Source organism: Theropithecus gelada, chromosome X (assembly GCF_003255815.1).
Source record: "Theropithecus gelada isolate Dixy chromosome X, Tgel_1.0, whole genome shotgun sequence".
NCBI lineage: Eukaryota > Metazoa > Chordata > Mammalia > Primates > Cercopithecidae > Theropithecus > Theropithecus gelada.
In genome coordinates, this window is record NC_037689.1 from 18,545,953 (window position 1) to 18,571,363 (window position 25,411).

The following is a 25,411-nucleotide window of genomic DNA, read 5'->3' on the forward strand; positions in this document are numbered from 1 at the left end:
TTAGTATATTTAAAGAACATAATTAAGTATATACATCCCACTGAAGTTTCTAAATTAATGTATCATAGTTACCAACTACTCATATAAAAATTTTAATACTTATAATGTGATATCCACTACCTAGCATCTTGCCTGGCATTTAATAAACAATGAATACTTGTTGAGTGACTGAATACGGATCTTTTAAGAAAAAAAAAAAAAAAAACTGCCTAGGAATTTCTCCACTGAAACATAGAAGATGGGTGACACAGGTGGGACCAATTCCTAGTGAGCTATAAGTTCACATCTTGTCTCAGTGAGGGAGAATGGCACTGTTCACAGGGTAACTTTGGATTTACTCTAACTCATACTTACAAAGGAAATCATTCACATATTTCAGTATTTTTAACATACTTCCTGACTGATCTTGACATCTCAGGGTAAAGTAGAAACCTTGGCCTAGGCAGAAGTTGTGAGTTCTGGCCTTTAGAGAGACAAGGTAGTGTTGTAGTCAGCCAAGTTTCCTTATGCAGATCTTGAGACAAAGTTTTGGAAACAAGTAGTTTATTTAGGAGGTGATCCCAGGAAGCACAGTGACAGAGTGAGGAAGTGAGACAAGGAAAGGAGGGAAGCTTGTAAAGGGTGTGTCAGTGGGCAAGTTATTACTCTGGGCAACTGAGGCTCAATTCCAGCAGGAGTCCTCTGAGACAGGGAGTACAAGATGTCTCAGAACTGTGCCACTGGGGGTCAAAGAAGCTGGCGTACAGTAGGTTCTCCAATAACACTGTTTCATTCAACGCTGTTTTGTTAAAAGGTTGATGAGAAAAAGTAAAATCGATCCCTGGGTGGGGCCAGGATCTGTGTGGAGTCTGTGTGGGTTTCTTCCAGGTACTCCAGTGTTCTCCCACATCCCAAAGCTGTGCACATGAGTTGAACTGACTTGTCTACATGGCCCCAGTCTGAGTGAGTATGGGTGTGTGAGTGCCGCTCATGATGAGATGGCTTCCTGGTCAGGATGGGTTCCTACCTGGTGCCCTGAGTTGCTGTGATAGGCGCTGGCCACCCGTGACCCTGAACTGGAATAAACAGATTGGAAAATGAATGAGTGAGTACAAATTATTGTCAAATAAATATTCATAAAGTCCACAACAATCAATAAAAGATGTGGTACAAAAGCGCTCAGTGAGCCTGCTCTATTTATGAGTGGTTTTGAACTGCGTGGTGGTAGGAGACGCTCCTTACAATGTTTGCTTTGCAAACATTTATTCCTTGATTTAACCCACCACCACCACAACTGTCATCGCTCGCTAATGCGCCAAAAATTGGGTAAATAATTATCTTACTGTTTTTTGTTAATCTTTGTTAAATGTATGTATGGTTCATATTTATTTCAATGTTTAATATTACAAGTGTTTTGGGTCTTTATTTAGAAGTTTGGTCATGTTTCGAAGACCAGAAATATGCTACAGGAACTTAACTCTTGTTTATATCAATTAGCCTATGGGAAAATCAGTTTTGTTATATGTTGCTTGCTTACAGTGGCAGTTTCTAAGAACCTGTTGATGACATTAAGTGAGGATTTATGTATTTATTTATTCTTATCCCTCATAAGTGGAGGTCCTGAGTATTCTTCCCGAGGTTGTTAATTCCCAGACATTTTCAGCATGCTTAGTCATCCAGAAAGCACAGAGAGATGCAGGAAGCCACCAGTGTGCATGGGGAGTGTCCACAGTAACCTCTGGGCTGGAAAAAGGGATTAATTGTGAGACTGCAATATTATCTGCTATAGTAGTCCAGTTGAAGAGGTTAACGAGGCCGGGTGCAGTGGCTCATGCCTGTAATTCCAGAACTTTGGGAGGCTGAGGCGATCAGATCACCTGAGGTCAGGACTTTGAGACCAGCCTGGCCAACATGGTGAAAACCCACCTCTACTAAAAATAGAAAAATTAGCCAGGCATGGTGGTGCATGCCTGTAATCCCAGCTCGGGATTACTCAGGAGGCTGAGGTGGGAGAATCTTTTGAACCCGGGAGGTGGAGGTTGCAGTGAGTGGAGATCGTAGCACTGCACTCCAGCCTGGGTGACAGAGCCAGATTCTGTCTCAAAAAAAAAAAAAAAAAAAAAAAAAAGGAAAAAAGAAAAGAAAAGGTTAACAAGATGGTGGGAGGTGGGGAAACTAAGAAGAGTACATTGGAAAAGCGCCTCTTCCTGCTTGAGCTATACTTGGGACACTGTGTCTTGGAATTTTCTTTCTTTTCCTTCTTCAACCTTTACAGCAAAAGGAAGCAGTTGTCAAGAGCCAGGGAGATTGAGGGCTCTCTTGCCCTCTCAATGATCAACTCGAACTACTCATCCAAGAAGGAAGAACCATTTGAGGCAGAAGAAGGAGAGATAAGGGAGTTTTCACTCTGAGCAAAATGTGGAAGACAAACTTCAATATTTCAACATTTAAGAGAACAAATTTTTACTTTCCTTTGGGGACTTGGAGTTAGTTAATAAAGGTAAAGCTTGACATTAGTGACAAAGTTGCCATATGAAACCTAGATGTTGAATGCTTTCATACCTTTATATAGGAAAAGTCTGGAAGCATATGAATCAAACTGACAATAGCTGTCACAGCTGAGGTATGGAGAAGATATTACATATATTTAATATATTTAGTAGATATATATAACATACGCATGCTTGATATATTACTTTTATAATTTATATATTATATAAATGTATTAGTCTGTTCTCACACTGCTAATAAAGACATATCCAAGACTGGGTAATGTGTAAAGGAAAGAGGTTTAATTGACTCACAGTTTCACATGGCCGGGGAGGTCTCACAATCATGGCAGAGGCAAAGGAGTAGCAAAGGCACCTCTTACATGGCAGCAGGCAAAGACAGCATGTGCTCTCATGAGACTTAATCGCTATCACGAGAACAACATGGGAAAGATCCTCCTCCCATGATTCAATTACCTCCCACTGGGTCCTTCCCATTACACATGGGAATTATGGGAGCTACAATTCAAGATGAGATTTGGGTGGAGACACAGCCAAACCATAGCAATATACATAATATATACTTGATTTTTGGTAGATGTATATACATGTATATATAGTTAATATACATCTACTTAGTTTAGCTTAAAATGTTACTTATAGTGAACAGATATGAAAAACCAGGAGAGGCTGATTATAACGAGTGAGGTAGCAAACAAGCCCTGAATCTTAGTGGCCTGATATAGTACAACGAAAGTCTGTTTCAGTCACCCAGGTACCTATACTGTCAGAGGCTTCAACACCTTGTAACTATACTGTCTGGAACATGCAGCCTCTTTAGTCCCCCAGCAGAGGAAGTGACAGAATCACACATGAACTTTCCACCACCTCAGTCCAGGAATGACTCCTCCCTTCACAGAACATTGACCAGAACAAATCACATGGCTCTGCCTATCTACAAGGGGGCGAGGTGGGGTTGCCATGGAGATTCTGAAGTATAAAGATGGGATTTGCAATTGTTATTTATACTCTCTGATTACAAACATGTGGGTATCTCCATAGAAAGATACAGTTACATTTGACAGAGCTTGTTTAAAAGCAGTGATCACAAATATAATAAAATCTTTCTTTTTCATAAGAAGGAAAACCCATTCCTTGGAAAGTACCAGAAAGTCAGACTTCCATAGGAGATTTTCAAAACGCTTTTCAGAGAAGCAAGATGACTGAATAGAAGCCTCCACTGATCATCTTCCCTGTAGGAGCACCAAATTGAACAACTATCCACACACAAAAGCACTTTCATAAGAACCTGTATTAGTATTAGTCTGTATTAGTCTGTTCTCATACAGACTAATACAGACTAATACTGTGTTCTCACAGTACCTGGCTTTAACTTCCTATCACTGAAAGAGGCACTGAAGAGGGTAGGAAAGACAGTCTTGAATTGCTGACACCACTTCTTTTCCATCCCCCAGCAGCAGCTGCACGGTATGGAAAAAAGAATCTGTGGGCTTGGGAGAAGGAGAGCACAGTGATTGTGGGACTTTGCATTGGAACTCAGTGCTGCCCTGTCACAGGGGAAAGCAGTACCAGGCAGAACTCAGCTGGTGCCCATGGCGGGAGCATTTAGATCAGCCCTAGCCGGAAGGGAATCACCCATCTCAGCAGTCAGAATCTGAGTTCTTTCAAGCCTTGCCGCCATGCATTAAAGTGCTCTGTGGTCCTACATAAATTTGAAGGGCAGTCTAGGCCACAAGAACTGCAATTCCTGGGCAAGTGTTGGTGCTGTGCTGGGCTTGGAGCCAGTAGGCTTGGGAGGCATGCGACCTAGTGAGACACCAGCCGGAACAGCCAAGGGTATGCTTGTGCCACCCTTCCCCTAACCCCAGGCTGCACAGCTTGCAGCTCTGGGAGAGACTCCTTCCTTTTGCTTAAGAAAGGACAGGGAAGAATAAAGAGGACATTTATTGCCACTTGGATACCAGTTCAACCACAGTAGGAGAGGCCATGAGGCAGAGTCCTGGGGCCCCCATTCAAGGCCCCGGCTCCTGGATGACATTTCTAGACACACCCTGAGCCAGAAGGGAACCTGCTGCCTTGCAGGGAAGAACCCAGTCCTGGCAGGATGAATCACTTGCTGACTAAAGAACCCTTGGGCCCTAAATAATCAGCAGTGGCAGTACTTGCCGTGGGCCTTGGGTGAGACTCAGAGACATGCTGGCTTCAGATATGGCCCAGCACATTCCCAGCTGTGGTGGCTACAGGGAGAGCCTTCTTCTGCTTGAGAAAAAGAGAGGAAAGAGTAAAGAGGACTTTGTCTTGCACCTGAGGTACCAGCTTGGCCAAAGCACCAAATGGGCTCTGGGGGTCCCTGATTCTAGGCCTTGGCTCTTAGACAGCATTTCTGGACCTGCCTTGGGCCAGAGGGGAGTCCACTGACCTAAAGGGAGGGTCCCAGGCTTGGCAGCATTCACCACAAACTGACTGAAGAGATCTTGGCCCTTAAGTGAACATTGACTTTGGCCAGGTAGTACCTGCCATGGTCCTGGGGTGGTGGTGGCTACAGGGAGAGACTCCTCTGCTTGTGGAAAGTGGAGGGAAGAGTGGGAAGGACTTTGTCTTGTGACTCAGCTGCCACCTCAGCTGCAGTAGAATAGAGCACCAGGTAGATTCCTAAGGTTTCTGGCTCCAGGCCCTGGCTCCCAAACAGCATCTCTGGACCTGCCCAGGGCTGGTGGGAACATGCCACTCTGAAGAGAAGGACAGAAACCTGACTGGCTCCACCAGCTGCTGATTGTAGAACCCTAGGTCTCTGAACAAACATAGGCAGTAGTTACAGCAGGCCTTGGGTGAGACCCAGTGCTGTTCTGGCTTTGGGTCTGACCCAGCACAGTCCCAGTAGTAGTGGCCACAGGGGTGCTTGTGTCACGCCTCTCCCAGTTCCGGGCAGCTCAGCACAGAGAGAGAGAGGCTCCATTTGTTTGGGAAAAAATAAGGGAAGAGAACAAGAATCTTTGCCTGGTAATACAGGGAATTCTTCCACATCTTATCCAAGAACACCAAGGTGACACCTCTATGAGTCTATAAGAGCCACAGTGTTACTGGACTTGGGTTACCATAATACTGGCTGCAGTGACCAAAAACTTAGATCATAACACTCAAGTCCTTTAAATACATGGTGTATTAGTCCATTTTCACACTGCTATAAAGATATTACCTGAGACTGGGTAATTTATAATAAAAGGAGGTTTCATTGACTCACAGTTCTGCATGTCTGGGGAAGTCTCAGGAAAATTACAATCATGGCAAAAGGCAAAGGGGAAGCAAGGCACATTTTATATGGCAGCAGGAGAGAGAGAAAGTGAAGGGGGAAGCACCAGACATTTATCAAAAGACCAGATCTCTTGCGAACTCACTCACTATTATGAGAACATCATGGGGAAAACCACCCCTGTGATCCAATCATGTCACACCAGGTCCCTTCCTCAATACATGGGGATTACAATTCAGATTAAAATTCGCGATGAAACTTGGGTGGGGACAAAACCAAATCATATCATTTCACCCTGGCCCCTCCCAAATATCATGTCCTTTTCACATTTCAAAACGAATCATGCCTCCCCAACAGTACCCCAGAGTCTTCACTCATTTCAGCATTAACTCAAAAGTCCAAGTCTGAAGTCTCATTTGAGAAGAGGCAAATCCCTTCTGCCTATGAGCCTATAAAATAAAAAACAAATCAGTTACTTCCACGTGAATATATGTCACTATACATTTGTCCAAATCCATAGAATATACATTAGAGGCAGCTCTAAGGTAAACTATGATCTGTGCATGATAATCATGTGTCAAGTGTAAGTTCATCAATTGTAGCAAATATACCACTCTGGTGGGGGATGTTGATAATGTGGGAGTCTATGCATGTATGGGGAAAGGGAGTATGGGAAATATTTGTACCTCCCCCTACATTTGCTCTGAATCTAAAACTGCTTTAAAAAAATAAAGTCTGTTTTAAAAAGGGCAGGGGATACTAGAAGAAAAGAAATGAGAAGATCTGGAAGGTAATAAAGGAGGCAGAAAAAGAAGACAGCTAGCTCTAAATGAGTTTTGGAGACAGGATGGAGGGTTTTGGATAGAGGATTTCTGCCACGTGCATAAGATGTTGAAGTTAGGGATGGGAAGAGAGGGAGAAATGGTGGGGGAAAGATTTATACAAGTTTTCCCATGTAATATAAATAGAACCTCCCTTTGGAATTTAAAAAATGTTTTACCAAAAATAAAAGAAAATTAAGATGATTTATTAAAATTTAAATTACTTTTGAATTTGTTTCTTGAATGTTGAACTGTTTTCTTCGAAAACAGCACTATGTTATGACTGGGCCATGGTACAGCTCAGCTCTATGTGGGTTACATATACAATAATCATTTAAAAAATAATTTATGAAGATTCCTACTTTGCTCCATTCTAGAGGAGTGGGCAGTATTGGATAGTTAATAGCCTGTGCCACACAGCTTCCCTGAGAATTAAGGAAATCTCTTTATAAACCTATAAACCTATGCTTTATGTCAATACTCATTCAGATGATAGATTCAACTACCAGTGAATCTACCAGTGGTTTTTTCTAATTAAAGTACCTTGTGTTTCCTTTCTCTTTCTTCATTTGTCTTTTCTCCTCCTCTTCTCAAATAAAATCCCAAAATAGTTGTAAGTGTGAATAAGGTTGCAAACCTAGGAAGAACATTTCACTATAAATAAATGTGGGGTTAAAATTTGTGTTAAATCGAGCCAGGTGCGGTGGCTCATGCCTGTAATCCCAGCACTTTGGGAGGCCAAGGCAGGTGGATCACCTGAGGTCAGGAGCTCAAGACCAGTCTGGCCAACACGGTGAAACCCCAATACTAAAAATACAAAAATTAGCTGGGCATGGTGGCACATGCCTGTAATCCCAGCTACTTGGGAGGCTGAGGCAGGAGAATTGCTTGAACCCAGGAGGCGGAGGTTGCAGTGAGTCGAGATCGTGCCATTGCACTCCAGCCTGGGCAACAGAGCGAGACTCCATCTCAAAAAAAAAAAAAATTATGTTAAATGATGCAAATTACGTTCTAGATTATATATGGAAAATGTATATTACCATGCTGATGAGAGCATGGCATGTTCAATATGGCTTTTAATACGAGAGTCAATTTTGACATTACCAGGTGTCATGCACTTAGTTCATCTTACACAAATGAAAACCATTATCAAAAATATTACCTACCTTCTAAAATTCTTCTTATACTTTCTACATTCTTGTCTAATTCAGCCTTACACAGCCCACCGGAAATGACTGTTCTCGATGATATTTCTTTTCTGTTTAAAATATCTGTGAATAGGTCAGGTGTGGTGGCTCACTCCTGTAATCCCAGCACTTTGGGAGGCTGAGGCAGGTGGATCACCTGAGGTCGGGAGTTCGAGACCAGCCTGAACAACATGGAGAAACCCCATTTCTACTGAAAATACAAAATTAGTCGGGCGTGGTGGCGAATGCCTTTAATCCCAGCTACTCGGGAGGCTGAGGCAGGAGAATCGCTTGAACCTGGGAGGCAGAGGTTGCAGTGAGCCGAGATCATGCCATGGCACTCCAGCTTGGGCAACAAGAGCGAAACTCCGTCTCAAAATAAAATAAAGTAAAAATCTGTGGAAAATACCTTGATAACAATGAGCATATCTAGTGCCCAGATCTTAGTCTGTAGAGATTATTTCCCACTATAAAGAACCAAGGCTTCTTGGAGAAATAGATGATTCTAGGCTGGAGTGGGGAAAGTATAAAGGGAACTTGGAATATCTTGTGGGACAGAAATATGGAAGTGCAGTAAGTACTCACTTAATCTCATTGATATGTTCTTGGAAACTGCAACTTCAAGCGAAATGGTGTACAGCAGGTCCTTGAATAACATTGTTTCATCATAACACTGATAAGGAAGGAATCTGGGTTTTTAAATACTTTTTAATACTTTGTTTCACTTAAAGTCACAGTTTCCAAGCATCTATTGAAGACCTTAAGTGAGGACTTACTGAACAAAAACAAAACTGATAAAGTCATGCCAAAAAAAGGCAGAAGCCAGCTTAAAAGGGCTCTCACTTGCTAAATATGGGACAGTTTTGAGTATTAAAATAAGGACTGGAACAGATCGTAACACATTAAATAAAGAATTCAAACCAACCCTATTCTTAAAAAAATTAAGAGGTAGGGAGGAGGAGAAGGGAAAGTTGTTTACAGAAGAAGACCAACTAATTAATGTAGGATTGTTAGAATTAGAAAACCAAAATTGTGCAATCACCATTGTAATAATTGATTCAGGCAAGAATCATCAATAGATGTAAAATCATTAAGTAAAATGTTACAGAATAATATATTCACAGTCTCAAAGTACCACTAGTTGTAATCATGAATTATAAAGGGGAAAAGGTACCTCTATAATGGAGAGGTCTGGTGGACACCACTTAAACCAAATGATCAAATTTAATGTCACCAATAATGGGAAAAATTGACATCACGTGCCCTCTGATGTGATGCACTAAGGACACAGATCACACATTAAGTATTCCTGCCCCCTCCTCCCAAAAAAGATTCTAATCATTAGGAAATAATCAAACCAAATTCAGGAACATTATGCAAAACAGCTGACCTGGACTATTACAAAATGTCAATGCTATGAAAGGTTAAAAAAAAAAAAAAGCTCAGGATAATCTTTAAAAGAAAGGAAAGAGGGCCAGGCATGGTGGCTCACCCTGTAATCCCAGAACTTTGGGAGGCCGAGGCGGGCAGATCACCTGAGGTCAGGAGTTCAAGACCAGCCTGGCCAACATGGTGAAATCCCGTCTCTACTAAAAATACAAAAATTAGCCGTGGCGAATCTAGGTAAAGGGTATGTGGGTGTTTATTTTACTAGTTTTACACTTTTCTATAGGATTAAAAATTTTCAATATAAAGAAGTAGGATAAAGAAAATGACGCGAAAAATAAAAGTTTCTTAAAAGATGCTGAGCCAAAAATGTAGGAGGCAAAGTTGAAATGGGCAAAGTTAGAAGTAGAATATGGACAGGAAGTCCAAGTCTATGACTTCTCACGGCCTTATTCCTGCAAGTCCACCCTGTTGTCTGTCGCTGAACATTCTATCATATGCCATATATTTTTCAAATCAGGAGCTAAACACTCTTCCATAATGTTAGGGTCAGAAGCTCCTGATCTCAGGTCACAAGAAAAGATGTATGAGAAATTCATCGCTCTATAGCTTAAACTGTTTCATGTCTTCTTCCTTACAGACATGGTCTCCAGACACTTCTTGCTGAAGGGCTGACTACATTTTATTTTCCTTGCATGTAGGTTTGTCATAGGGATAACACAGTTTCCACAGTCTGAAAGGAGAGCTAGATGCCAGCCCCTCCAGGCATTTAAAAATGCATTTTTGAAGGTCAGAAGACAAAATTTCCAATCTGGTTTGTAATGCTTCCTTCCTCTAATATTTATGTGAACCTTCCTTTTCCCGGGCATATTCTGCGTGACTCCTCTCTCCTTCCTGGTGATTTTCCTCTATCCTGGTGACCCAGCCGAATGCCACTGCTGGTTCTTTATGTGTGTGACTCATGAGCATGTGTGTGTACTCCCTTATCCTTCCTTTATTATTTATTCATCCCTGGCAATTACTTATTTATGTAGGTCACTTTATTTTAAAATGATAGTTTTACAAATGCTGAAGCAGACAAGCATTTATAGTCTAAAGGACAGGAGAGATGAACAAGAGACACAAAATATACCACAGAGAGATGGATTAGGAAAGAAAAAGAAATGCAGGTCTGGAATCTCATCTTTTATTTTTTATTGTATATATTTAAGATGTACAACATGTTTTGATACACATATACATATACATATAGTGAAATGATGACTACAGTCAAACAAATTTACATGTCCATTACCTTCCATAGTTACTTTTTGGTGTGTGGTGTTAAAAGAAAAACCTTAGACAAATTAAGCTTAACAGAGTTTAATTGATCAAAGAACTGTTCACAGTTCAGGAAGCCAGAATAGGTTCAGAGAGTCTGCGATGCTGCGAACGTGTGGAAGAAGATTTACAGGCAGCAAAAAGAAAGTGAGGTACAGAAACAGCCAGATTGGTTACACACACGGTTTGAACAGTTGGCTGCCTGTGATTAGCCAAAACTCAGTGGTTGGCACCAGAGTAGGTTATAGTTTGTTTACACATCCAGTTGGGTTACAGGTCACTCTGTGAGGAGATGCCTTTAGGCTGAACTTAAAATATATCAGGAGGCAGCTTTAGGCTAAACTTAACAGCAATAATTTCTTCTCTATCATCATCTGCCTTTTTTTTTCATTTTAGGAGTTGTCTTATTCTCATGTTTTCGTTGGCTCTTTATTAAATACATTTGTGATGGTATTGGACTCTACTACCTTCAAACTGAAGTAAAGTTTGTTTACTGTGTTCAAGGAACCACAATGGCTATAGTCTTCAATTTAGCTAGCCTGGCCAAATTGAAGACTAGGGTGCGAGAGTTAGTATGGCTCAAGACTTAGCCAGGCTCATGACTGGTCAATCCATTTTAACTGAGCACCTACTATTTATCAGGCACTATGTTTGGAAGTGGAGGGAGAGATTGACTGAGACGCAATGCCCTACCTCAGTGGTTCAAAATATTCCATGTAAGGTTTACACTAGCGTCATCTGAAGAAGGGTATTGAAGATAAGATGATGCCACCACATGGATGTTAGTGCATGCTTTAGGAATTGTGTTCAGCTGCTAGCAATCGACACTAAATAAAGAGTGGTTTAAATAAATTGGGAGGTTATTTTCTATCTTTTGCAGGCAGAGGTAGACAATCCAGTGGTGGCATGCCAAGCCCATGAAGTCATCCAAGTCCCTTGCTCCTTCTATCTCTCTGCTTTGTCCTTCTTAGCACACATTTTCCACTCTAAAGTTTGCCTCCTGGTTGCCAGATGACCACTGCAACTCCAGCCATCATGTCTGTATTCCAGGCTGAAGGAAAGAGGAAGACTGAAGAGAGAAGAGGCAAAAGGACGCTTGCCAGGTGAGTCAACCTCGTTTTAAAAGAGCTTTCCCAGAACCTCCACCCAAAACTTCTGCTTACATCCCATTAAGTAGCACTTAGTCATACAGCCATCCATAACTGTAGGAGAAGATCTCAACAAAATAAGAACCTCACAAGTACTTAGTCATTTGCAAGTACAAGTTCAGGTACTTATTATATTGGCTTACCTGTCTTCTCATTTGGTCCCTGGTACTTTTAAAGTTAACTTTGCTGGTTTCTTTTTTATCACCCAATTGTCTAAAACAATCATCATCTTACACTTAAAATGCATAATTGTTAAAATTCTGACCAAAGAAGAGGGATAGTTCAGCAGACACATCGAATAAGAGGGGTGAATTAATGCTAGGGCAAGGAGAAGAAAATCTCATAGACTTCTGCCGCCCCCACTCAATGGTAGAAAAGATTCTTAGGTTTGTTTGTTTTTTTTAAAAAAATATTGATATACATTAACAAATTGCTTTGCATAAATGTTATGTCAATGTATACTGCTACCAGCACTCTATGAGTAATAGGCTCGGGTCATTTTAAAGAACTTTATGTTCAAAGCTCATTCAACACTTCATAAACTCACTACATTGCTTTTTTTTTTTTTTTTTTTTTTTTTGAGATGGAATCTCACTCTGTCGCCCAGGCTGGAGTGCAGTGGCACGATCTCGGCTCACGGCAACCTTCACCTCCCAGGTTCAAGTGATTCTCCCACCTCAGCCTCCCAAGTAGTTGGGATTACATGCTCCCACCACCATGCCCGGCTAATTTATATATTTTTAGTAGAGACGGGATTTCACCATGTTAGCCAGGCTAGTCTCGAACTCCTGACCTCAGGTGATCTACCCGCCTCGGGCTCCCAAAGTACTGGGATTACAGACGTGAGTCACTGCGCTTGGCCTACTACATTGCTTTCTGAGCACCTCTTACTAATATTATTGCTCTACAATTGTCCAAAACTATTTACCTCTTGCTCAGTTATCCTAATTTTTGCTTGTTGCTATGCTCTGTCATTGATTGATTCATAAACATTCTTCCTTCTTTTTAAAAAAATTTTGATTGATTGAGCCCAGGAGGTCAAGGCTGCAGTGAGCCATGATTGTGCCACTGCACTCCAGCCTCAGTGGCAGAGCAAGACACTTTCCTCTTCCCTTCTCCCCCGCAAACATTTACAATGGCTTTATTGAAATATAATTCACAGGCCATACAATTTCACCCATTTAAAGTGTACAATTTGTTGGCTTTTAGTATATTAAAAGTTTTGCAACCATCACCACAATTTTAGAACATTTTTATCACAGCAGAAAGAAACTGTACTAATTAGCAGTCACTCCTCATTTACCCTCCAAAACCACAAGCCCTAGGCGATCACTAATCTACTTTCTGTCTCTATAGATTTGCCTATTCAGGACATTTTATATAAATGGAATCAATACAGTATGTGATCTTCTGTGATCTGGCTTCTTTCACTTAGCATAATCTTTTCTTTTTTTTTTTTTTTGAGACGGAGTCTCGCTCTGTCACCCAGGCTGGAGTGCAGTGGCCGGATCTCAGCTCACTGCAAGCTCCGCCTCCCGGGTTAACGCCATTCTCCTGCCTCAGCCTCCCGAGTAGCTGGGACTACAGGCGCCTGCCACCTCGCCCGGCTAAGTTTTTGTATTTTTAGTAGAGATGGGGTTTCACTGTGTTAGCCAGAATGGTCTCGATCTCCTGACCTCGTGATCCGCCCGTCTCGGCCTCCCAAAGTGCTGGGATTACAGGCTTGAGCCACCGCGCCCGGCCTAGCATAATCTTTTCAAGGTTCATCCATGTTGTAGCATGTATGAGTACTTCATTCCTTTTTTAATTCCTAATAACATTCCATTGTATGGTATATTAATATTAATACCACATTTGGCAATTCAATGGAGAAAGAAGACTATTCAACAAATGGTATTAAAATAATTGTACATCCCTAAACAAAAAAAGTCAATTTGGGCCTAAACCTCATCTCTTTTCCAAAAATTAACTTGAAATTGATTCCATATCTAAATGTAAAACATAAAACTATAAACCTTTTAGAAAGAAGCACAGGAGAAAATCATCATCATCAGTGGTTAGGCAAAGATTTCTTAGACACAACACCAAAAGTACGATCCATTTTAAAAAAAGAACTTGTATGTCCAGTCCAGGATATACAAAGAACCCTCAAAACCAAACAGTTAGAAAACAAACAGTCCAATTTTTAAAAGGGGCAAAAACTAAAAATACAACCCAGCAATCACACTCCTGGGTATATATCCCAGAGAAATAACAATTTATGTGCATACAAACCTGTACACAGATGATCATAGCAACATTATTTGCAATGTTCAAAACCTTGAAATAATCAAAATGTTTCTCTATAGTTGACTAGTTAAACATACTGTGGTACATCCATACCACAGATTACTCAGCAGTAAAAAGCAATGAACTATTAATATATGCAACAACTTGGATGGTTCTCAAGGGTATTCTGCTGTACACTGAGTCAAAAAAAGCCAACTTCAAAATGTCGCATACTATATGATTCCGTTTATATAATATTCTCAAAGTGACAAAAGAATAGAGATGGAGGCCAGGCGCGGTGGCTCACGCCTATAATCCCAGCACTTTGGGAGGCCGAGGTGGGCAGATCACTTAAGGCCAGGAGTTCGTGACCAGCCTGGCCAACATGGTGAAACCCCGTCTCTTTTAAAAATAAAAAAAAACTGCTGGGCGCAGTGACTCATGCTGGTAATCCCAGGACTTTGGGAGGCTGAGGCGGGCGGATCATGAGGTCAGGAGTTTGAGACCAGCCTGACCAATATGGTGAAACTCCATCTCTACTAAAAAAAAAAAAAAAATTAGCCAGGTACGGTGGTGTGTGCCTGTAATCCCAGCTACTCAGTAGGCTGAGGCAGGAGAACTGCTTCAATCTGGGAGGCTGAGGTTGCAGTGAGCCGAGATCATACCACCGCACTGCAGCCTAGGCGACAAAAAATAAAATAAAATTGTTTTTTAGCTGGGCGTGGTGGCACATGCGTGTAATCCTAGCTACTCAGGAGGCTGAGGCAGGAGAATCACTTGAATCCGGGAGGCAGAGGTTGCAGTGAGCCAAGATCTCTCCACTGCACTCCAGCCTGGGCGACAGAGTGAGACTCCGTGTCAAAAACAACAACAACAACAACAACAACAACGACTCAAAAGGCTACCTACTGTATGATTCTAGTTATAAATGGAATATATATGCTATGTTTGAAAAGACAAAACTACAGTGACAGAAAAACAGATCAGTGATTTCCAAGGATTAGTAGTTGGAGGAAGGTGTGATTCTAAAGCAGGAGACAGCAAACTTTTTCTGTGGAGGGCCAGATAGTAAATAGTTTAGGCTTTGTGTCACATATTCTTTACTTTTGTCTCTGGTTTTTGTTCTTTTTACAAAACTTTAAAAATGTAAAAATGATTCTTAGCTTCTGGGCCCTGAGAAAACAGGCCATGGACCAGATTTGACTCAGGTGTAGTTTGCCAACTCTTGTGACAATGACAGAGTTTAAGGGAGTTGGCAGGGTGGGGAATGAGAGATATAATTGTTCTGTATCCAACTGTGGCATGGTTACAGGAATCTATAAATGTGTTAAAATTCACAGAAGTATATGCACACAGAAAAGTCAATAATACTGTATGTTGATTAGAAAGAAAAACCCAGTAACCTATCAGATCAGTTCATCTCTGTCACAAGATATATCAAAATTGCCTTTTCCCTAAGATACAAGGATCAAGAAATCTTTTAAAAGATATGGTTTCTAACCAGGTGTGGTGGTACGTGCCTATAGTCCCAGCTACTCTGGAGGCTGAGGTAGGAGGATCACTTGAGGCCAGGACTTTAAGGCTACAGTGGGGCATGATGAGACCTGGGAATACCCACTGCATTCCAGCCTGAGCAACATAGTGAGACCCCATCTCTAAAAAAATAAATTTGTAAAATAAATGAAAGATATGGCTTCTATCCATTCTATTTATGAAGTTGTTTACTGCAGTAATTCCCTTGTTTAAAATGGCAGGCTTGTGTGAATGAGATGATGAACTCAGTTGTAACTTATTAGGTTACGATGATGACAACCGTTTCTTCAAGGACAGGAAAAGCAAGTGTTATTCTCTATAAAAAGAGATAAATGTATTTGTCACTTACAATAATGTCCAATTTATTTGCTGAGCAACGATCATTTAAGCTCAAAGCAATATGTGAGTTTCAGCCTTGAAATAGCAATTCAATCTGAATTATTTTCAAATAAGTTACCTTTAAGCATTAGAAATTATAGCTTATGTTATAGAGAATATGCCCTTTCTTACGTTTTGCAAACTACAGGAGAGAATCTGACATTTATTTTATGCTCTGGATAAGAGGGTCACTGTGTCACAGCAGATTCACTTTCCCTCAGGCCTTGGTAACTGTCAGAGAGAATTGTATAACTGTCAGCATATTGTATAAGAATGTCAAGAGAACTGACTTTTGTTGTCTGATCAAGTGAATATGTAATGCTTCCCTAAAAATATCCTTTAAGAAATTAAAAATATTTCATCTTTTGTAGTGATTGTCAGTGCTGGGTGTGTGTATTTCAGGAATAGGGATGCTTTAGGAGATTTACATGGCCTAACCCCAGAATCACTGACCTGGTGAGCCCTGTGGAAAACAGTGTAGAACCCTCCATCTAGGCAGCCTTTCAAACTACTATATTTATCAAGCATATACTTCAGGTAAACACGTGACAGATGATGACACTCTTTCCCTACATTTTACTCTGGATACAAAGGGATTTCAAAAATAAGCATAAAACATGAAGGATAAAAAGACAATGTATTTCCTGTGTCCCCATGGAATGGTGGCTTGCCAATGACTAGTTTAGCATTTCTCTCTGTATTTCTTTAGGCACCATCTCTTTTCATCATCCCCAAGTGCTGCCCCACACTCCAAACTAAGTGGTTGTACTTATATGACAGACTGTTTTTTCTCTTTATGCCCATAAAATATGCTCGTGCAGCAAACGTTTATTGAGCACCTGCTATGTGCTGGGTAACAGCTTGTGCTTGGGATAGATAAGCAAATGAAACAAACAGAAGTCCCTGCCTTCATAGAGCTTGCATTCTAGTGGGGGTAGATAGACGATGAACAATGAATATGATAAATAAGTAAATTATATAGTATGTTAGATACATTTGGATTGCCTAATGTATTAGGCTGTTTTTGTGTCACTATAAGGACACACCAGAGGCTGGATAATTTATAAAGAAAAGAGGTTTAATTGGCTCATGGTTCTGCAGGCTGTTCAAGGAGCATGGTGCCAAGATCTGCTCTGGGTGAGGGCCCCAGGGAGCTTACAATCATGGCCGAAGGTGAAGGGGGAGCCAGCATCATACGACAAGAGCAGGAGTGGTGGTGGGGAGGTGTCACACACTTTTAGACAACCAGATCTCACATGAACTGAGTGAGAACTCACTTACCACCAAGGGGATGGAGCTAAGCCGTAAATAAGGGATCCACTCCCATGATCCAATCATCTCCCACCAGGCCCCACCTCCAACATTGGAAATTACATTTCAACATGAGATTTGGAGGGGACAAACATCCAAACCATGTCACCTAAGGTACTGGTTAGCTGTCTTTGCTAAATTGCCGATAAGTTATAAGTTATTATGTATCCCCTCTCTCTTTTGCATCATCAGTTTTACCCTCTCTACTGGACTATTCCATCAGTGTACCCACAAAGAAGCTATTATATCTCTAATCTTAAAAGGATGCTGATATGGTTTGGCTGTGCCCTACCCAAATTTCATCTTCAATTGTAGTTTCCATAATCCCCACATGTCTTGGGAAGGACCCAGTGGGAGGTAATGGAATCATGGGGGTGGTTACCCTCATGCTGTTCTTGTGATAGTGAGTTCTCACGAGTTCTGATGGTTTTATAAGGGGTTTTTCTCCCTTTTGCTCGGCACTTCTCCTTCCTGCCACCATGTGAAGAAGGATGTTTTTGCTTTCCCTTCTGACATGATTGTGAGTTTTCTGAGGCCTCCCCAGCCATGCTGAACTGTGAGTCAATTAAATCTCTTTCCTTTATAAATTACCCAGTCTCGGGTATGTCTTTATTAGTAGCATGAGAACAGACTAATACAAACGCCCTCTCTTGATTCACTCTGTTCTCATCACAGTAGTCAGGGTGATCCTCTTAAAATCATAAGTCAGATGATGTATTAATATCCATACCACCACCACTGCCACTCCTGCCCAAACATCCTATATCCCTTCCTGGTTTTATTGTTTTCTCTTTAGTACTTAACATTATTGACATAACTCTTTTTTTATCTATATCTGTATTCCATAACTTTACTTATTTATCCTGTTTCAATTGGCTTTTCCTACCAGAATATAATCTTATGCAGGTAGGAATTTTTACCTATTTTATTTAGTCTCAGTATTTAGAATCATTCCTGGCATATAGTAGGTGCTAAGTAAGTATTTTAAATGAATCATGTTGCCTACTCTAATTGTGTTTGAACAGGGAGCTGTTGGCTGAATATTATGCTTTAAGGACTATAATGGTCACTGGGCAAATTTGTTTTGATTTATTTATTTATTTATTTATTTATCTTTTAAGTTCTGGGGTACATGTGCAGGATGTGCAGGTTTGTCACATAGGTAAACGTGTGCCATGATGGTTTGCTGCACCTATCAACTGATCACGTAGGTATTAAGCCCAGCATGCATTAGTTATTTTTTCTAATGCTCTCCCTCTCCCCAACCCAACCCTGATAGGCCCCCAGAGTATTGTTCCCCTCCCTGTGTCCATGTGTTCTCATTGTTCAGTTCCCAGTTATAAGTGAGAACATGTGGTATTTTGTTTTTGTTTTTGTTTTTGTTTTGAGATAGTCGCCCAGGCTGGAATGTAGTGGCACAATTTCAGCTCACAGCAAACTCCGCCTGCCACGTCCAAGTGATTCTCCTGCCTCAGCCTCCCAAGTAGCTGAGACTACAGACGCCCGCCATCACGCCCAGCTAATTTTTGTATTTTTAGTAGAGACGGGGTTTCACCATGTTGGCCAGACTAGTCTCCGACTCCTGACCTTAGGTCATCCGCCTGCCTCAACCTCCTAAAGTGCTGGTATTATAGGCATGAGCCACTGTGCCTGGCCAGCAAATATTTTTGACAAGTTATTTCTTCCACATCCTTCAATCCCAACCTTTGAACAGTATCAATAGGTATAACTCTAAACAATAAAATACAACATTGTCAGATCCTCATTCAATGTGTTTATAGGAGTTGTGAATGTGGGCTCCTCCTTCTTCAGACTGCAGAATTTGATAACGTTGGGTTTTGTATGTTTTGTTCTTAGGTATGTATTATTCTTTCTCCCGTCAGTAATTCCTTTGTGATCTGTTTCTTTTCTTATTTCATTCATCTCCTTTCCCGGTTCTCCACCCTAGAAATTTGAGAGACAGACTGATATCCAGAAAAACAAATCTTTCACTGTAATCTCCTTTTCAGTGTTATCTCAATTTTGAATAGATTTAAGTAAAATAAGTTAAGTATTTCTTAGATACAGATATTAGTAAGCATACAATTTTATTCATCAAACTCTGCTTACTATAAATCTCTATTGACAACATGTACAAATTAAGTTGGAAGGATAAAGAAAGAAGCAGGGGAGGCTTCTGGAACTAGCATCTGTGTTCCTCAAATATTAGAATTGCTTGATGGTGTTAATGAGGCACTTGCCTATTAATTTTAAGTTTGATTTTCAATTTATTTGGCAACATCATCGCTCTGCAATGTATTTTTAATTTTCCTTATTAAAACTTTTAATTAGTCTTCCCAAAATTTTAAAGCAAAACCAGCTATTATGCCATTTAATTGGAATATTACAGACAGTCAGAAAGGTATTTGAAACTAAGTTGATTCAAAAATGAAGATTTAGCTGGAAACATTAGCTCATACATGTAATCCCTCCCTGCTACTTAGGAGGCTGAGGCAGGAGGATCACTTGAGGCCAGGAGTTCAAGACCAGCCTGGGCAACATAGTGAGACCCCATCTCTAATTTTTTCTCTTTTTTTATTAGCTAAGTGTGGTGCCATATGCCTGTAGTCCCAGCTACTCAGGAGGCTGGGGTGGGAGGATTGATTGAGCCCAGGAGTTCCAGGCTGCAGTGAGCTGTAGTTGTGCCACTACACCCCGGCCTGGGCAACATAGTGCAACCCTGTCTCTAAATAGATATGTAAATAAATAAAAGTAAATATTTGCTTTCTAATGCATTTACATTAAAATATTTGATAAGTATGTGAGTTTGCTTCTATGTGTCCTTAATAAAATATAATGACTTGAGAAGTATATCTACTACTTTTTATCATGGAAGCTCAGTATTCAACACAAATGCTTTCTGTTAATCCTTATTGTTTTAGTTACTGCAATTTTTAAAAAGTTATTCTCAGCTAATGAATTGAAGTTACACTTCCACATTTGGACACCATTAAATTACTAAGAGTACTAGGACTTTTAAAAGGTTTAAAATGCATGATTTTAAACATTTGGGGATTTTAAGATAAAAGTGTAAAGTTATTTGTGGAGAAATTTAAGATGTTACATGATGGCTGAAATAAAAGTCTTGGGATAAGAATAGTGTGTGTGGAGGAGGGCTTGAAATATCCAAAAGACCAACATTTTACTTTTTAAAATGGAAATTTCCTGATTTAGTGACTGAGGATTCTAATCACATGGCATGCCAGATTTTAAAATATTTATTTTTAAAATCAATGACCGGGCGCCGTGGCTCACACTTGTAATCTCAGCACTTTGGGAGGCCGAGGCAGGTGACTCACTTGAGGTCAGGAGTTCGAGACCAGCCTTGCCAACATAGTGAAACCCGTCTGTACTAAAAACACAAAACTTAGCCAGGCATGGTGGCACATGCCTGTAGTCCCAGCTACTCCAGAGGCTGAGACAGGAGAATCGCTTGAAACCGGGAGGCGGAGGTTTCAGTGAGCCAAGATTGCACCATTACACTCCAGTCTGGGCGACAGAGCAAGACTCCCTCTCAAAATAAAATAAAATAAAAAGTATCCACCGAGACCCTCTAGATGACTTTTACTGGTTTCAAATTTGTTAGACTTCATTAATCTTGTTGAGTAACACTTGTACTTAGGTCATGAACATTCACTTATTTTATTTGTCTACTGATGGCAGTTGTGAGTAAAATCCACTCTCAAGGTCTCCCTCCTTGAAGAGAGAATCTGCTATAATAACAGGTCTCATTATCTCACCATGATAAAAATGTCAAGCATTTTTTTTGAAGGACTCAAATTACATCTGTTGCAACACCAGTGCGTCAGCTCATTAGTCTCCTTTCTTCCCCACCCATAACTACCTGCATGCAATATGATTCCAGCTTCCCTAATGTAACTCAATTTTTATTAAATTTAAAAAACACAAATTAGTAAGTTAAAGTAGTAGTTGAAGTAATAGAGGTGAAGTGTCACCTTTGTTGTTGTTGTTTTTGTTGTTTGTTTACTCCTTTCCATTCCCAATTATTTCTGCCACCTGGTGCAAAGATGTGATCTAACAAAAATGATTCCCCCTCCCCCGACACACACCTGTCATAGTCCCAGGGGTTGCCATACCTCACTTTCGTTCTTTGGTTTCCCATTTTCATGTTCAAGTTATCCAGCTGCTAGCTTTCTTTTAAAGTAAGAGTTATTTGTACAACAAAGCTAGACAATAAATTGTTTTCCTCAAAACACAAAATATGGGCCTGTTCCCTCTGCTGTGAGACTATCACTCCACCAGAGGGGTCAATTTGTGTGTACTTCAGGTGACAAGATTTGCGGTCACCTGGCCAAAAACTTCTTTGTCTCTTTGGATGACTTAAAAACTCTACCCCAAGATGTCTTTCATGGGGATGCCCCAAAGTTTTATTTGTTTTACTGTAGGGTTGCCTGCCCAGCACCCCCAATTTTTTCTGAGAGTAGAAATGGCCAATTTGGGCCTGCAATTGCTGAACTTTTCCATGACTCTGCTGGGCTGGGTAGGCCTTGTGGCCTGCACCACCATCCTGCAGCGGCAGATGAGCTCATGTGTGGGCAACAGCATCATCACAAGGGACTGTGAATGGACTACATCACGCAGAGCATGGGCTTGATGAGCTGTGAAATGTATGACTTGGTGCTCGCCCTGCCAGCAGCCATGCAGGTCCTTCGAGGCCTTAATGGTGGCATACCTGGTGCTGGGCTTCCTGACCATATGTGTGTGGCCACGATGGGCATGAAGTGCATGTGTTGTGGGGGAAATGATAAAGTGAAGAAGGCCTGTATAGCTGATATGGCTTGGCTCTGTGTCCCCACCCAAATCTCATCTTGAATTGTAATCCTCACATGTCAAGGGAGGGAAATGACTGGATTATGGGGGCAGTTTCCCCCATACTGTTCTCATGATAGTGAGTGAATTCTCAGGAGATCTGACAGTTTTTTGTTTGTTTGTTTTTTGAAATGGAGTTTCACTCTTGTTGCCCAGGCTGGAGTGCAATGGCATAGTCTCAGCTCACTGCAACCTCTGCCTCCCAGGTTCAAGCGATTCTCCTGCCTCTGCCTCCCACGTAGTTGGTATTACAGGCATCCCCCACCACACTCAGCTAAGTTTTGTATTTTTAGTAGACACGGGGTTTCACCATGTTGGCCAAGCTGGTCTCAAACTCCTGAACTCAGGTGATCTGCCCACCTCAGCCTCCCAAAGTACTGGGATTACAGGGGTGAGCCACTGTGCCCGGCCCTGATGGTTTTATAAACGGTAGTTTTTCCTGCTCTCTCACATGCTTTCTCTCTCCTGCTGCCATGTGAAGAAGGTCCTTGCTTCCCCTTCCGCCATGATTGTAAGTTTCCTGAGGCCTCCCCAGTCATGCTAAACTGTGAGTCAATTAAACCTCTCTCCTTTATAAATTACCCAGTCTTGGATATTTCTTTATAGCAGTGTGAAAACAGACTAATACAATAGGCATGGTTAGAGGCGTCATTTTCATCATGGCAGGTCTTGCTGACTTGGTAGCTTTCTTCTGGTATGGCCATCAGATTGTCACGGACTTTTACAACCCCTTGATCCCCTTGAATATTAGGTATGAGTTTGGTCCTGCTATCTTTATTGGCTGGGCAGGGTCTTCTCCGGCCCTCCTAGGAGGTGTACTATTCTCTTGCTCTTGTCCTGGGAATAAGACCCAAACTGGGTACCATGTACCTCACTCTTACTCTAAGTCCAACTCTGCCAAGGAGTACATGTGAGTTGGGACCCCTTTGCCCCAGCCTGACAGGCTATGGGTGTATCTAGATGCCTGAAAAGACCTGGGGCAGAGCTCAATCTGTGGGCAGGGCGCAGGACAAAGGCCTCCTGGTCACGCCATCCCTGCACACCATGTACTGTTCTCTGGGGGGTGGGGTGGGAGACACAAAAAGAGAGGAGAGTGCACATTTTGTATAGTAATAAAAAATAAGTTTTGGAAAGTAAAAAGATATATATGAGCAAGTAGGGATAGACCAGTGATAGCTACAATACCTATAGTACTGACATCTGTACAGAAACATGCTTAGGGAAGCAACAGGGCATCTCACTGACCTGGGAACAACAAAATAACCAAAAGGCACTAACTGAAAGTTTAGAGAGCCAAAGCGAGAACAGGAACTAAAACTGTAGAGGTAAACCTCCATGACAATGGTCTGCAATAAGATATAAGAGATCTAAAATACTCTGGATCATACAAGCTCTTAGAACTAACTAGCCAAAGCATCCTTTGAGGATAAAGATCCACACTGAGGAGACTTGCTGATCAATCTAAATTGAACAGGATAGTGACAATACAGACAAAAGAAAGAACAGGGCCAGAAAAAGTAGGGAGGGGAACAGACTCTGGAGATCTCAGAAATTAAGCCACCATATTTTTTGACACTTCACAAAAACAACAGGAGAGTTCTAGTCATAAAGTTATAAAATCTATATTTCCCTTGTAGAAGTTCAGGAAAATGAAATTCACGTGGAAATGAACATAATAGAATGAAGGGCAAAAACCATGTGATCATTTCAATGGACACAGAAAAATACAAATTCATAATACAAATTCTCAACAAACTTAGAATAGAAGGGAACTTCTTCAACCTTCAACCTGATGAAGAGTATCCACAAAAACCACCAGTGTTTTGTTTTTACAATATGTAATTTTTTGTATTTAGCATCTCTCTCAACTTTGTAGAGATGAACAGGAAGAAGAACTAGAATTGAAGCATGGAGAACAAACTTGGGATTCCCAAATGGGCTAGAGGCAGTATATGTTAGGATTTTGGCAGCAGCCAAAATGGACTATTTTTTGGCCAGGGAAGTCATTTGTAGGGACCTTAAGGTTGGGGTACAGAATGAGTAGGAATGAGGGTGCCCGAAGATTCATATACACCAGGCTGATAGGATGAGCAGCATTGGGGAATCTGAGTAGCGTGTCTGTATTTCTCAGGCCAGCACTGGTCTTGACTTCGCCCTCTGGTATTGATGGTTGTTGAGTTTCTTGTTTTTGCTGAACATGCTCGCATTTTGCTTTCTTAAGTTTTGCTCTGTGGTTCTCGAACCAGACCTCCAGTACTGTTGGATGTATTTCGATTTTCGAAGCCCACTGAAGGCTGGGGTTTGGGTATAGGTTCTCATTGAAAAAGCTGTTCAAATCTTCCAGTAGTTTCTCAGTGAACATGGTTCATTTCCTGTGTGAATGCACCTGGTGCTTGCCTTTGGGAAGATCCTCTGAGTCTGGCATCTTCTAATGCAGATGTGCTCCTGTGTTCAGATCCAATGATAAGAACTAGTAGAGATTGAATCCAGACTTAAATAGCTTACTCCATAGCCACACCTGATTCCCAACCCCTTCCAACTGTTTCTGCCCTATCTGCTTCCAATGTGATTCCTGGATCCTCCAGAGCCCCCTGGATTTCACCTAATTCTGTCTCACGTCATACCTAATCATAAAAGACTGCATGTTTGCCTCCAAGACTAGGAAGAAGGCAAGACTACCCACTCTTGCCACTTCTATTCAACATTGTACTGGAGGTTCTAGTGCAATCAAGTAAAACAAAATTAAAAAGCATCTAGGTTGTAAAAAAGTAAAACTGTCTTTATTTGCTAATGACATGATCATCATGTAGAAAATCCTAAGGAATTTATACACACGCACACACACACACAACTATTAGAACAAATAAGTTCACCAAAGTGATGGGATACTAAGTCAGTATACAAAAATCAATTGTATTACTATGTACGAGCAATGAAAATTCCAAAAGTGAAATTAAAAAATAACTCCATTTATGATTGTATTAAAAAGAATAAAACACTTAAGAATAATTTTAACAAAATAAGTGTAAGACATGTACAGTGAAAATTTAAAAATACTGATGAGGGAAATTAAAGAAGACCTAAATATATGGAGAGACATCCATCCCATGATCATGGAAAACTCAGTAATATGGCAATTCTCTCAAAATTGATTTGTAGATTAACACAATCTCTATCAAAATTCCAACAGTTTTTTTTTTTTTTTTTTTTTTTTAGGAAATTGACAAATTGATTGCTGGGAGACAATTCTCCATGAATATTTCACAGCTCCACACAGTCCAGGTCTTCTGAACAAAGAGCTTGTTTGAATGGCAAAGGCCTTGGAAGCTAGAGATTTCGAGCTGTGTCTCCCCAGTAGACATTTGCTTACATTTCAAGATAATAAACCTAGAGGCCTTCCACTCCCCTTTCCAGTGAAGATCTGTTTACATTCAAGAGAAAAGATGAAGTC

The 25,411-nt window shown here is 40.9% G+C and overlaps 1 protein-coding gene and 1 pseudogene across 1 annotated transcript; one reads left to right on the forward strand and one right to left on the reverse strand.

Moving 5' to 3' along the window:
* Window positions 1-21,577: 21,577 nt before the first annotated feature.
* On the forward strand, window positions 21,578-22,874 carry LOC112616487 (annotated as a pseudogene).
* A 1,025-nt stretch (window positions 22,875-23,899) lies between these two features.
* On the reverse strand, window positions 23,900-24,322 carry LOC112615045 (divergent paired-related homeobox-like). Its single transcript, XM_025371687.1, has one exon. The coding sequence runs from the start codon at window positions 24,320-24,322 to the stop codon at window positions 23,900-23,902; it is 423 nt and encodes a 140-aa protein (XP_025227472.1).
* Between the last annotated feature and the right edge of the window lie 1,089 nt (window positions 24,323-25,411).